This window comes from Aythya marila, assembly GCF_965140915.1.
Source record: "Aythya marila genome assembly, contig: HAP1_HAP1_SCAFFOLD_1169, whole genome shotgun sequence".
In the NCBI taxonomy this organism is placed as follows: Eukaryota; Metazoa; Chordata; class Aves; order Anseriformes; family Anatidae; genus Aythya; species Aythya marila.
Window position 1 is genome coordinate 1 of NW_028137107.1, and position 12,332 is coordinate 12,332.

The 12,332-nt window shown below is 69.0% G+C and overlaps 1 protein-coding gene across 4 annotated transcripts; it reads right to left on the reverse strand.

Moving 5' to 3' along the window:
* Nucleotides 1–975: 975 nt before the first annotated feature.
* On the reverse strand, nucleotides 976–11,025 carry EMID1 (EMI domain containing 1). Of its 4 annotated transcripts, XR_014319480.1 has the most exons (17): nucleotides 10,879–11,025; nucleotides 8,628–8,741; nucleotides 8,431–8,534; nucleotides 6,399–6,488; nucleotides 6,225–6,286; nucleotides 6,015–6,123; nucleotides 5,874–5,924; nucleotides 5,653–5,745; nucleotides 5,425–5,553; nucleotides 5,077–5,163; nucleotides 4,916–4,968; nucleotides 4,764–4,817; nucleotides 4,618–4,662; nucleotides 4,471–4,515; nucleotides 3,564–3,648; nucleotides 3,085–3,175; nucleotides 1,194–1,242 (listed from the first exon to the last, which is right to left on the reverse strand). XR_014319480.1 is itself a non-coding variant. In XM_082785569.1 (16 exons), exons 1-16 carry the CDS (start codon nucleotides 10,992–10,994, stop codon nucleotides 1,121–1,123), a joined length of 1,338 nt encoding a protein of 445 aa, XP_082641695.1. In that variant the 5' UTR covers nucleotides 10,995–11,025; the 3' UTR covers nucleotides 976–1,120. The 4 variants fall into 4 exon arrangements, 3 of the variants coding, with proteins under 3 accessions (XP_082641695.1, XP_082641694.1, XP_082641696.1); XM_082785569.1 differs by lacking the exon at nucleotides 3,085–3,175 and having other exon boundaries at nucleotides 976–1,242; nucleotides 5,674–5,745; XM_082785568.1 differs by lacking the exon at nucleotides 3,085–3,175 and having other exon boundaries at nucleotides 976–1,242.
* Nucleotides 11,026–12,332: the final 1,307 nt, after the last annotated feature.

Sequence of the window (12,332 nt, forward strand, 5' to 3'; positions counted from 1 at the left end):
GGGGAGAGGGGGGGATGGTACGGTCCGGGGAGGGGAGGGAGGGGGGTGCTGACGTCACGCGGAGGGAGGGGAGTCCCGCGTGACGTCATGGGGGGGCTACGGGGGGGCTATGGGGGGGGTTGTGGGGGGTGGGGGTCTCCTAGGGGGTGTGGGGGGGCCCCACGGGTGGGTGGGGGTCCCCTGGGTGAGGGTGCCGTGGGTGGGGGTCCCATGGGTGGGTGGGGGTCCCCTGGGTGAGGGTCCCACGGGTGGGTGGGTGTCCCCTGGGTGAGGGTGTCATGAGTGGGGGTCTCATGGATGGGTGGGGGTCCCCTGGGTGCAGGTCCCACGGGTGGGGGTCCCACAGACAGGTGGGGGTCCCCTGGGTGAAGGTGTCATGGGTGGGGGTCCCACGGGTGGGTGGGGGTCCCTTGGGTGAGGGTGCTGTGGGTGGGGGTCCCCTGGGTGGGTGTCCCCCGGCTGGGGGTCCCACAAGTGTGTGTGGGTCCCCTGGGTGAGGGTCCCCTGGGTGGGGTTCCTGTGGATGGGTGGGGGTCCCACGGGTGGGTGGGGGTCCCCTGGGTGGGTGTCGCATAGGTGGGGGTCCCAGTGGGGGGTGGGTGGGTGGGGGACCCCTGGGTGGGTGGGGGTCCCTGGGTGCCCCCCCTCACTGCGCCACCCCCTTCCCATAGGGCGAGCCCCCCGCCGCGCCCCCCACCCACGCGTGTCCCCACCACCAGCCCCCACCCGTGCCGTGGGTGCCAACCCCCCCACCCCCCAAGGATGTGACACGGGTGGGGTGACACGGGGGGGGTGACACGGGTGACACTTCTGCGGACACCTTTAATGACCTCGCAGCGCCCAAAGCAGCCAGGACGGAGCGCGGGGGGGGGGGGGGCGTGGGGACACCCACGCCCCTTCCCCAGCACCAGGGTGGGCACCCCGTGCCCCCCCCCAGCGGGGTGCAAGCAGCGGGGACCAAAGCTGGGGGGGACACAAAAGGGATGGGGGGTGCCGGGGGGGGGTCAGGCCGGTGTGGTGCCACCGGTTAGCACCAAGACCCCCCCCGGGGGGGTGTGGGGACACGGTGGGGGGACAGCGGTGGCCGTGGGGGGGTTGCCACCAGGCCCCCCCTGCTCCATCAGGGCCCGCCGGGGGGGTCCTGGCTGGGGGCTGCACCCCGGGTGGCGGGCGAGCGGCTGCGCCTGCCGCGGGGGGGGCCGGGCACCGCCGGACCCCCGCTGCCCGAACCGGGTTCGGGTTCTGTGGGGAGGAAAGGAGAGAAAAGGGGGGGGTGAGGCTGGGGGGCTGCGGGGTGGTGGAGACCCCTCCCTGTCCCCAAATGTCCCCAAATGTCCCCAAATGTCCCCCAGGGACCCCCCCCCAGTGCTGGCAGGGTCACCGGGTGCCCCCATGGCACACAAGGTGGGCTCTGACTCCATAACGGTTCCTGGCCCCCCCCCAAATTGTGGCACCGTGTTGTCGCCAAGTGCCACCCCGTGGTGTCCCCATCCCTACATTGGGACCCCCCTGCTGGCACCCCCGGCAGCCCCCCCCCCAGCAAAGCGCAGTGGAAAGGGAGGGGAGGGGAAGGGGGGGCGCAGCCTGGCCCTGGGGGGAGCTCCAAGGCCTCCACCCACGAGGGTCCCCCTTGGTTTGAGGGGGGCTCTGGGGGGCTTTTTCTCCTCGAGGGTCTCCCTCGGTCCATGGGGAGCAACGAGGCCAGCAGTGGGCCCAGGAGGTCTCCATGGGCTCCGGATGAAGGAGCTCTGAGGCCTCCCTTGGGCTTCAGGGAGCAACAGGGTCTCAAGCCACGAGGGTCTCCGTGGTCTCCTTGGGTCCAAGGGGGTCTCCAGGAGCTCTCTCAACCCAAGAGGGTCTCCGTGGTCTCCCCTGGCTTGAGAGGGGCTCTCCGGCTCCAAGAGGAGCTCCAAGGTTTCCCTCCGTCCTCATGGAGCCCCAAGGTCTTGGTCTCCTTGGTCCACGGAGCCACAAGGCCTCAACCCAAGGGGATCTCCATGGTCTCCCTTGGTTTGAGAGAGGCTCCAGGGGCTCTTTTGGTCCTCAAGGGTCTCCCTTGACTCATGAGGAGTCCCAAGGTCTCCTCCCTTGGTCCACGGAGCCAGAAGGCCTCAACCCAAGAGGGTCTCTGTGGTCCCCCTTTGGTTTGAGGGGCTCTAGGGGCTCTCTGGCTCCAAGAGGAGCTCCAAGGCCTCCCTTGGTCCAAGAGGGTCTCCATGGTCTCCTTGGGTCCAAGAGGGTTTCCAGGAGCTCCCTCAACCCCAGAGGGTCTCCGTGGTCTCCCCTGGCTTGAGAGGGGCTCTCTGGCTCCAAGAGAAGCTCCAAGGTGTCCTCCCTTGGTCCATGGAGCCACAAGGCCTCAACCCAAGAGGGTCTCCATGGTCTCCCTGGGTCCAAGAGGGTTTCCAGGGGCTCTCTCAACCCAAGAGGCCGTCCATGGTCCCCTTGGTCTGAGAGGAGCTACAAGGTTTCTCTCAGCCCAAGAGGCCCTCCATGGTCTCCCTTGGTTTGAGAGAGGCCCCAGGGGCTCTTTTGCTCCTCAAGGGTCTCCCTTGGCCCATGAGGAGCCCCAAGGTCTCCTCCCTTAGTCCATGGAGCCAGAAGACCTCAACCCAAGAGGGTCTCCATGGTCTCCCTTGGTCTTAGAGGAGCTCCGGGGCCTCAAGGAGCCACAAGACCTCAACCCAAGAGGTCCTCCATGGTCTCCCTTGGTTTGAGGGAGGCTCCAGGACCTCTGGGGCTCTCCAGGGGCTTTTTTGCTCCTCAGGGGTCTCCCTTGATCCAAGTTGAGCCCCAAGGTCCCCCCTGGTCCATGGAGCCTCAAGACCTCAACCCAAGAGTGTCCCCACGGTCCCCCTCGGCTCCAGAGGAGCTCCATGGCCTCCCTCACCCCCTGGGCCCCCCCCCCATGATCCTCGGAGACCTCCCCCACCCCAAAGACCCCTCTTGGGGGCCATCCCTTCCCCATCCCCTTGCTCCAGTCCCACTCCGGGGGGGGGGGGGGACACGGCGCCCCCGGCCCATGCGAGGAGGGGAGGAGGAGGCCATGGGGGGGACATCATGGTGGGGGGGGGGGGACATTACCTGGCCAGATGATGGCTTCCAGCAAGGTGACCCTCCTGGCCAGGACCTCCAGCCGGGCCTGCTGCCGCAGGAGGCTCTGGAAGCTACGGGCCTGGGGGGGGGAAGAGAGCAGAGCAAGGAGGGGGGGGGACACAGCGGTGCGTGGCCTTCGGGGTGCCAAAATCTCCCAGGGGGGGTGTGTGTATGGTGGGGGGGGGTCCCGTGGCCCCATGGGGATGCGGGGGGTGCCCCCCGTCCCCGTGGGTCCAGGGGGGTGGGTGCTGGGTCCTTTGGGTGGGTGTGGGGGGGGCCTTGCCGGGGGGGCACACAGCCTCCCGGGGGGGTCCCGTGTGCGCCGTGCCCCAAAAACGGAGACCCCACTAGGGTGGTGGGGGACACACACAAGACCCCGTGGTGCCCGGCTCCCCACGGGTGGGGGGGTCCCGGGTGGGGGGGTCCCCAAGCCCTGCCTGGCTCCTGCGCCCCCCCCCTCTACTCACCATAGAGCCCAATCATTGTTTCCAAGATTAAAACCCGCTCGGCTAAAATCTTCAAAGCCTCGCGGAGCTGGTGTAAACCCTCCCCCTGCGGAGAAAAAGAAGGGGGGGGGTAAGGGAGGAGGGGCTGGGGGGCACCCCCAAACTCGCTGCCATATGGGGGGGGGCAGCACCCCTACGTGGGTGTGTAGGGGGAGGAAAAGGGGGTGCCGAATGAGCACGGGGCACATTTGGGGAGCCCCGTGCCATTATTGGGGTCCCCAAGACACAATGTGAGCATGGGGCACATTTGGGGACTCCCCTGACATTATTGGGGTCCCAAGGATATGACACAAACCCAGGGCACATTTGGGGACCCTGCTGACATTATTGGGGTCCCAGGGTCACAGCACAAACACGGGGCACATTTGGGGACACCCATGCCATTATTGGGGTCCCAGGGACATGACACAAACATGGGACACATTTGGGGACCCCCGTGTCATTATTGGGGTCCCCAAGACACAATGTGAGCATGGGGCACATTTTGGGACCCCTGTGCCATTATTGGGGTCCCAAGGATATGACACAAACCCGGGGTACGTTTGGGGACCCCCGTGCCATTATTGGGGTCCCAGGGTCACAGCACAAACATGGGGCACATTTGGGGGCCCCCGTGCCATTAGTGGGGTCCCAAGGATATGACACAAACCCAGGGCACATTTGGGGACCCCCATGCCATTACTGGGGTCCTGGGGACATGACACAAACATGGGACACATTTGGGGCCCCCCGTGCTGTTATTGGGGTCCCAGAGAGATGATGCAAGCATAGGGCACATTTGGGGCCCCCCCTGCCATTATTGGGGTCCCAGGACCACCACACAAACCCGAAGCACATCAGTGCCCCCCCCCGGGTACCCTGCACTCACCCATGTGCCCTTGTCGCCCGGCTCGCCCTTGGGGCCCGGCTCGCCCTGCAACACAGAAAGGAGAAGGGACTGGCAGAGGGGGGGCGGGCAGGGGGGGCCCCCCCGCGCCCCAGCACAGCCCCCTACCCCCGGGGGGGGGCCACGTACCTGCGCCCCGTCCTGGCCACGGCTGCCTGGGTGTCCCTGGGGACCCTGTGTGGAATGGGGGGGGCACAGGGGACAGAGCCGGTCAGAGCCGGGGGGGGGGACACCCATGGGTGCCAGCTGAGCCCCCCCCCACTCCCAGCACTCACCCTGTCACCTTTGTCCCCACGGGGTCCCGCGGCTCCGGGCGCCCCGGTTCTGCCCTGCGCAATGACAGCGGTGGTGCCATCAGCCCGGGGGGGCACCCCAAGGCCCAGCCGTGCCCCCCCCCCCCCCACCCCAAAATCCTCCCGGCACTTACATCGGGGCCTGGAGGGCCGGGCAGCCCCATGGGTCCTGGGGGGCCAGGGGGTCCTGCGAGGAGATGGAGGGAGGGGGGCGCACGGCTCAGCCTGGTCTCAACACGGTGACACCCCCCCAAAAAAAAAAAGGTGAGGGTGCAGGGGGGGGGGGGGTACTCACCCATCGGCCCCATGGGGCCGGGGGGGCCCACGGGGCCCACGATGCCCCCGGCTGCTTCGGTGAAGGTGTTGGAGAGTAGAGGGTCCCCTGCGGGAGATAAATGGGGGGGGGGCGGGCGGTGACACCCCCAGCCAAGGCACCCCACACCGGGGGGGTGCCCCCCACCCCCGTGGGCCAGAAGAAGAGGGACCCCCCCCCTCTCCAAACCCGCTGAGAGCAGCGATAGGCGGAGCACAACCCCGATACGAGACAGCGGAGAAGCCACAGCAGGCGTTTTGGGGGGGCTGGAGCATCCCTCAGGACCCCCCTAACCCCCCCCCCCCCCCCAAAAAAAAAAAACATCCTTACTTGGGTCAGCGAGCCGGGGGATGGCCGGCCCCACGGGGGCGGGGGGCCCGGGGGGGCCGGGGGGGCCCCTCTCCCCGGGGAGCCCCCTGGCACCATCGCGCCCGGGGGGGCCCGGGGGGCCGGGGGGACCTGCGGGGAGGAAGAGGAGGATGAAGATTATTTTTTCTTATTGGGGGGGCTGACCCCCCTCAGATGTACGCAGCAGGAGGCTGGGGGACGCCCCCTTACCTGGGGGGGGTCCCCCCTTACCTGGGGGCCCCGAGGCTCCCCGTCCTCCTGCGTCTCCCTTGGGGCCGGGGGGGCCCCGCGAGCCGGGTCTGCCTGCGGGGGGGGATATAAGGGGGGGGAGCAGCACCCTCAGGGGAGCACCCCGGGGACCCTGCGCCCCGTTTCCTCGGGGGGGTGTCCGTTTGTGTGTCCCCCCCCCTCGGTGCCCGCTCCCCACTCACCGTCACGCCCCGCGGTGGCTCCCCGCTGCGTCTCGCCGCCCCACGGGACCCCTGGGGTATTGAGGTGGGGGGGGGGGCACAGCATCAGTGCCACGGGACCCCCCCCCAGGGTGCCCCCCACCCCCTAATTCCATCCCCTACCTTCATCCCCGGGGCTCCCCTGGGCAGCCGGGGACCCCCAGAGCCGCCCGGCGTCCGCACCCTTGGGTGCTGGGGACGGGGAGGCTTCGGCCACCGACAGCCGGGCCACCTGCGAAGGAGATGGGGACAGCGAGGTGACCCCCCCCCGGGCTCCCACACCCATGGGGGGGGCGAGGTGGTGGCACCCTAGGGTGGCACCGGGGGGGTCACCTGCGCCTCCAGGGTGGCCAGGCGTGCCGTCAGCTCCCCGACGCGGCTGCAGTTCAGGCACCCTAAGGAGGAGAAAGTGGGGTGCAGGGCTCGTGGGGGGGTGCCCAGGACCCCCCCCCACAAACCTGGGGTGGATGGGGGGGTGTTGAAAGGGGGGGGGCACCGAGGACCCACCTGAGAAAGCCGTGGGGCGCAGGGGGGTCCGGCGCTGGGGCGCGGCGCTGGGGCGCGCGGTGTCGCGCAGCGCGAGGAAGGCGTGGGGGTCTGCCGAGGGGGGAGGGGGTGTCAGGGACCCCCCCCCGTGGGCATCGACCCCCCCCCAAACAGGCACAGACACCCCGTGGCCGTGGCGTGGCGGGGGGTTGGGGAAGTCTGCTGTGCGTCACCCCAAATTGGGGAGGGGGCTGCAGGGGCTGCCGCTGCTTTTCCCCCAAACCCAGCCACGACCCTTGCCCAGGACCCCCCCAAATCCCCCCCCATACCCGAACCAGACCCCTCAACCCCCCCCAGACACATTGCAGCCCCCCCCAGTACCCCAAATTCACCCCCCCCAACATTGAGCCCCCCCCCCCCAACCCCATTGGGGCTGGGTTTGGAGAGGAGGGGGGGGCACCACGCACAATCCAAACCCAAGGTGGGGTCCCACCCTGGAGGGGGGGGGGGACTCGGGGACATGGCTGGGGGGCTCCAGAGCAGGACCGACCCCCTCGTGTCCCCCCCCCCGGCTGCCACCACACCCAGGCACGGCCACCCCCAGGGCTGCAGGGGACAGGCAGCGCCACCCTAAGCGGGCCCAGATGTGGGGCACCCGGCCAGCGGCTGGGGGGGAGGAAGAGGAGGAGGAGGAGGAGGAAGAGGAGCCCCCCCCATCACCCCCCCCACCCTGCTGCTGCCACCCAGCTGGCTCCGGGCCCCCCCGGGTGTCCCCATCCCCTCCCCGTGCCACCCAGCTTTGGGGCTGGGGCCGTGTGTGTGTGTGTGTGTGTGTGTGTGTGTCCCCTCTGTGTGTGTCCCCTCTGTGTGTGTCCCCTTTGTGTGTCCCCCCCCCCCTCTGTGTGTGTGTCCCCCCCCCCCGGCAGCTGCAGGCCCACCCATGGCACGGGCTGGCACCCATTCATTCACCGCCCCGCGGGCACGGCCGCCCACACAGAGGGACAGACAGACAGACAGACAGACGGATGGACAGACAGACAGACAGACAGACAGGGGTCCCCTCGTGGCACACCGCGGGCAGCCCCCCCCCGCCCCGTACCCACACGCAGCAACCTCCGCCCCCCAGCCTGTGCCCCCCCCCCGCCCTCTCCCCCCACCTACCTTTCCATTTCCCCGTCCGTGGGCACGGCCACCCAACTGTCCGTCCGTCTGTCCGTCCGTCTGTCTGTCCGCCCCCCCCCCCCACCATCCATCCTCCCGTCCGTCTGTCCAGCTCCCCAGCCCTTCATCTGCACATGGGAACTTCCATCTGTCCTTCCATCCGTCCGTCCGTCTGTCCATCCATCCATCCATCCATCCATCCATCCATCCATCCATCCATCCATCCATCCATCCGTCTTTCCACCCACCCACCCAGAGGAGCATCCATCTAACCTTCCTTTTGTCTGTCTGTCCACCTGTCTGTCCATCCAACCAACCTTCCATCTGTCCATCCGTCCGCCCACCCATCCCTCTGTCCATCTGTCCGTCTGTCTGTCTGTCTGTCCATCCACCCACCCCAAGGAACATCCATCCATTTGTCCGTCCGTCCGTCCATCCGTCCATCTGTCCGTCCGTCCAACCAACCTTCCTTCTGTCTGTCCATCCGTCCGTCCATCCATCCATCTGTCCATCCAACCATCTACCCATCCATTCATCCATCTGTCTGTCCATCCATCTACCCACCCACCCCAAGGAACACCCATCCATCCATCCATCCATCCATCCATCCATCCATCCATCCGTCCGTCCGTCCGTCCGTCCATCCGTCCATCCATCCATCCATCCATCCGTCCGTCCGTCCATCCGTCCATCCATCCATCCATCCATTTGTCCGTCTGTCTGTCCATGCACACACCCACCCCAAGGAACATCCATCCCTCCATCCATCCCTCCACCCACCCCCCCACCCCCCAGCACCACCCACCTCACCCCCTACCCCCCAATACCCACCCCCCCACCCCCTTAACCACGCCGTGGGGGCTTCCCGGGACCACCCCGTTCCCTCTCCCACCTTCCTCGCAGGCGGCCCCGCCGTGCCCGGGGCAGCACCTCCACTCCAGCGCCGTCACCGTCCTCAGGGCCACCCTGTACGCCGGCCGCACCACGGCGCGGTAGCTGCGGCACAGAGCGGGTGCCGCCGTCACCCCCGCGGGTGGCCACCGACACCCCCGGGGAGGGGACAGGGGGGTCCCTGGGGGGTCCCCTCACCTGCCCCCGCTGCAGGGCAGCGGCCAGCGGCAGCCCTGGAAGACGCGCTGCAGGAAGGTGCCGTTCTGCACCAGGCACGACACCGTCCTCGTCACGGCGTAGGAGCACCAGTTGCTGCAAGAAAAAGCCACCGGTGCCACCGCCGGTGCCACCACGGGGGTGACGGGAGCCGGTGTCCCCCTCCCCGTGCTCCTTGCTGGCCCCAAAAGCACCCCCGTGTGCCAGCGGTGGGACGTTGTCCCCGCACGGTGACCCCCAACCTCCCTGCGCCCTCCTGGTGATGCCACCCCAGCTTGCGGAGTGTCCCCTATTGTCCCCCCCCAGCCTCCACGGGGCACGGAGGGGACCCTCGGTGGCCATGGGGCATGCGGGGGCCCCGCATTCCTGCCGCGTTCCCACCCACCCCGCGCTGGCACCGGCTCGCCTGGAGCGGGGCCCCCTCTGTGCCCCCCACCCACCCCACACAAAGGCGCCTTTCTTTGGGTCCCCGGTGTCCCCACGCTGGCTGAGGGGGACACACACGAGTGGTGGGGGGGACACACAAGTGGTGGGGACACACACGAGTGCCACAACGACACCGGGTGGCCCTTGGCGCCCCCCAGCCCGGAGGTGGCTGCCGCCCTCCCCGCGGGCACCACAATTTTGGGTGGAAAACGGAGCTTTTTGGGGGCCTGCGGGGAAGGAGGCGGCTGCGGCTGGTGGCGGCGGGGAGGGGGGGGGGACAGACAATTGTCTGGGACGTGCCGGGGAGGGGGGGGGACACAGCGGGGTGGCACAGGGCTTTCCGGCTGGGCAGCGTCCCAGCCGGGCGCCGCGCCAGGGCCACGGCGGCACCGAGAGCCTCGGTGGCCAAAGCCGCGCGGTGACAGCGCCGGGGTGACAAATGCCAGCGGGGTAGGGGGCAGGGGGGGGACACGGGATGGCTCCCAACCCGACCACCCCCGAGGGGGTGTCCGTCTGCGCGGGCACGGCACGGTTTGGGGACGCTGCCAGCCCCGGCTGCGCCGCGGGGACGGGGACGCGCCCCGGCCCGTTTTGGCTGGCACGGAGAGCGGGGCGGGTGCCAGCGCGGGATGAAACCCCCCGGGAGCGGGGCAGGAGCCGGCGGCGAGGCCGGGCCGGGCGTGCGAGGGCTCGCATGGCCTGGGCTGACCCGGGCCACCCGCTGCGGGGCCGCCACTCGTGCGCTGAGCGCACCCGGGCTCTGCTCCCGGCGGCGCGCCCGAGCCGGCACCCCACGGCCTCGTGTGTTCCACGCCCTGCGCCTGGGCGTGTGGGGCTCTGGCTCTGTGGGGTGGTGGGGGAGGATTTGAGGGGTCCCGCCGGGGTGGTTTTGGGGTGCCGGGGGGCTCCTGGCCTTGGCGGGGAGGGAAGGGGAAATGAGGTGGCTTCTGCCCGTCGCCGCGCCGAGCCGAGCGGAACCGGGAGGTCCCGGCAATCCGGTGCCGGAGACACGGCCAGCGCCAAAGATTTCCTGTAAACAACCCCCCCGCCGTCCCCCCCCCCGGGACAGGGACTGCAGGGACAGGGACTGGAGCCCCCCCACATCTCCCAGGCATTGGGGTGCCCCGATCCCCTCCGCTCCCGTGGCACGGGCAGGGCCTCGGGGATGGGGCCACTTGTCCCGCACCAGCCCCAGCCCTGAGCACCCCCAGCAAGCCCAGTCACCCCCAGTAAGCCCAGTCTCCTCCAGTAAGCCCAGTCACCCCCAGTAAGCCCATTTGCCCCCAGTAAAGCCAGCTACCCCCAGTAAGCCCCAGCAAGCCCAGCGTGTCCAAGCACCTTTGCACCCTGGTGGTTCTGGTAACCCCAGCAGCGATGCCAGCCCCAGTAAATCCCAGTACTCCCCAGCACTCCCATTAAGCCCTGCCAGCCCCAGTAAGCCCCAGTACCCCCCAGCATTTCCAGTAAACCCCACCAGCCCCAGTACCCCCCCATCACCCCTAATAAGCCCTGGAAGCCCCAGTACCCCCCAGCACCCCCAGTAAGCCCTACCAGCCTCAGCACCCCCCAGCACCCCCAGTAGGCGCCCTGCCAGCCCCAGTACCCCCCAGTACACCCCAGTAACCCCCAGTCTGCAGCACCCCAGCCCCAAGCAGCCCCTTTCCCTCTGGACCCTCCTTGGTGCCAACACCCCCGTGCCCGGACCCCCCCCCCCAAGCGCTGCTTTGCCCGGTCCCCGGTTCCCCCCCGGTTCCCCCCCGGTTCCCCCCCGGTTCCCCCCGGTGCCCCCCTCCCCGGTGCCCGGTACCTGCGGGGCTGGGGGCTCCAGGAGGCGGCGGCGGGGGGCAGCAGCAGGCAGCAGAGCCCCAGCGCCAGGGGCAGGGGCGAGCAGCGGTGCCCGAGCCCCCCGGCGAGCCCCCCCATCGCCGATCCGCTGCGTCCCGCTCCGGCCCGCTCCGAGGGGGCGGCGCTGCCCGGGCACCGGGGGCGCGGGGAGGAGCGAGAGGAGGAGGAGGAGGAGGAGGAGGAAGGGAGAGGAAGGGGGGGGGGGGGAGGAAGGGACCCCCCCCACAGCCGCTGCCTTCCGCCCCGCCGGACATGGGGGGGCGCGATGTGGGGGGGCGCGAGGTGGGGGGTCCGGAGGGGGGGGGGAGAGGTTTGGGGGGGGGTGGATATGGGGGTGGGAGGGGAGGCGTGGGGGGGGTGGATATGGAGGGGGTCATGGGTATAGGGTCATGGAGGGGGGGTCATGGGTGGGGTGGTTAGGGATGGGGGGTCGTGGAGGGGGGGTCGTGGGTGGGGGGTCGCGGGTGGGGGGTCGCGGGTGGGGGCTTCATGGACGTGGGGGGTTCGTGGATGAGGGTTCATGGATGTGGGGAGGTCATGGATATGGGGGTTCGTGGGTGGGGGGGTCGTGGATTTGGGGTTTGTGGATGGGGGGGGGTCAGAGATGGCCCCGTGCAGTGTGAGCGGGGCTGTCTGCAGGTGGGAGCAGCCCCGTGGTGTTTGGCGTGGGGTGTGCACGCGTGTGTGTGACTGCGTGTGCACGTATGGACATGTGTGCATGCATTCATGTGTGTGCGTGCACGTGCGTGCACATCCATGTGCTTTTTGTGCACGCAGACATGCGTGTACGCACGTGTGTGCCTGCGTGTATGCACGTGTGTGCCTGCGTGCACGTGTGCTCCCGGCGGCTTGCCTGCATTTCCACGTCCCCGTGTCCCCGCGTGCCCGTGCCCTCGGTCCCCGTGTGTGCGCACACACGTGCAGGTGTGTTTGTGCGTCCGGCGGGTGTTTGTATACAGGTAGCAGCGTGTGTATGTTGGCCTGGGGCTGCGTACGTCGGCGCGCCTGGCTCGCCCCGGCTGCGCTTCCGCTGCCGTGCGTGTGTGCACGTGTGTGGTCCGTGTGCCGGGGGTGTGCAAGGAGCAGGCGTGCTGGATGGGGCTGCGCAGGGGTGGTCCCTGCCGGGGGCTTTGGTGTGCGTGTGTGCTTGGGGGGGCATGGGCAGCGTGTGGGTGGGTGTGCACGTGTGTGTGTGTGTGTGTGTGCATGTGTGTGTGCATGTGTGTGTGTGCATGCAAGGTTTGTGCATGCATGTGTGTGCATGTGTGTGCATGTGTGTGCGCGCATGCGTGTGTGTGTGCATGTGTTTGGGTGCAGATGTGTGCAAAAGTGTGCATGCAAGTGTGTGCCTGCATGTATGTGCACATGTGTGTGCAACCTCATGCATGGACATGTGTGCATGCACGTCAGTGAGCA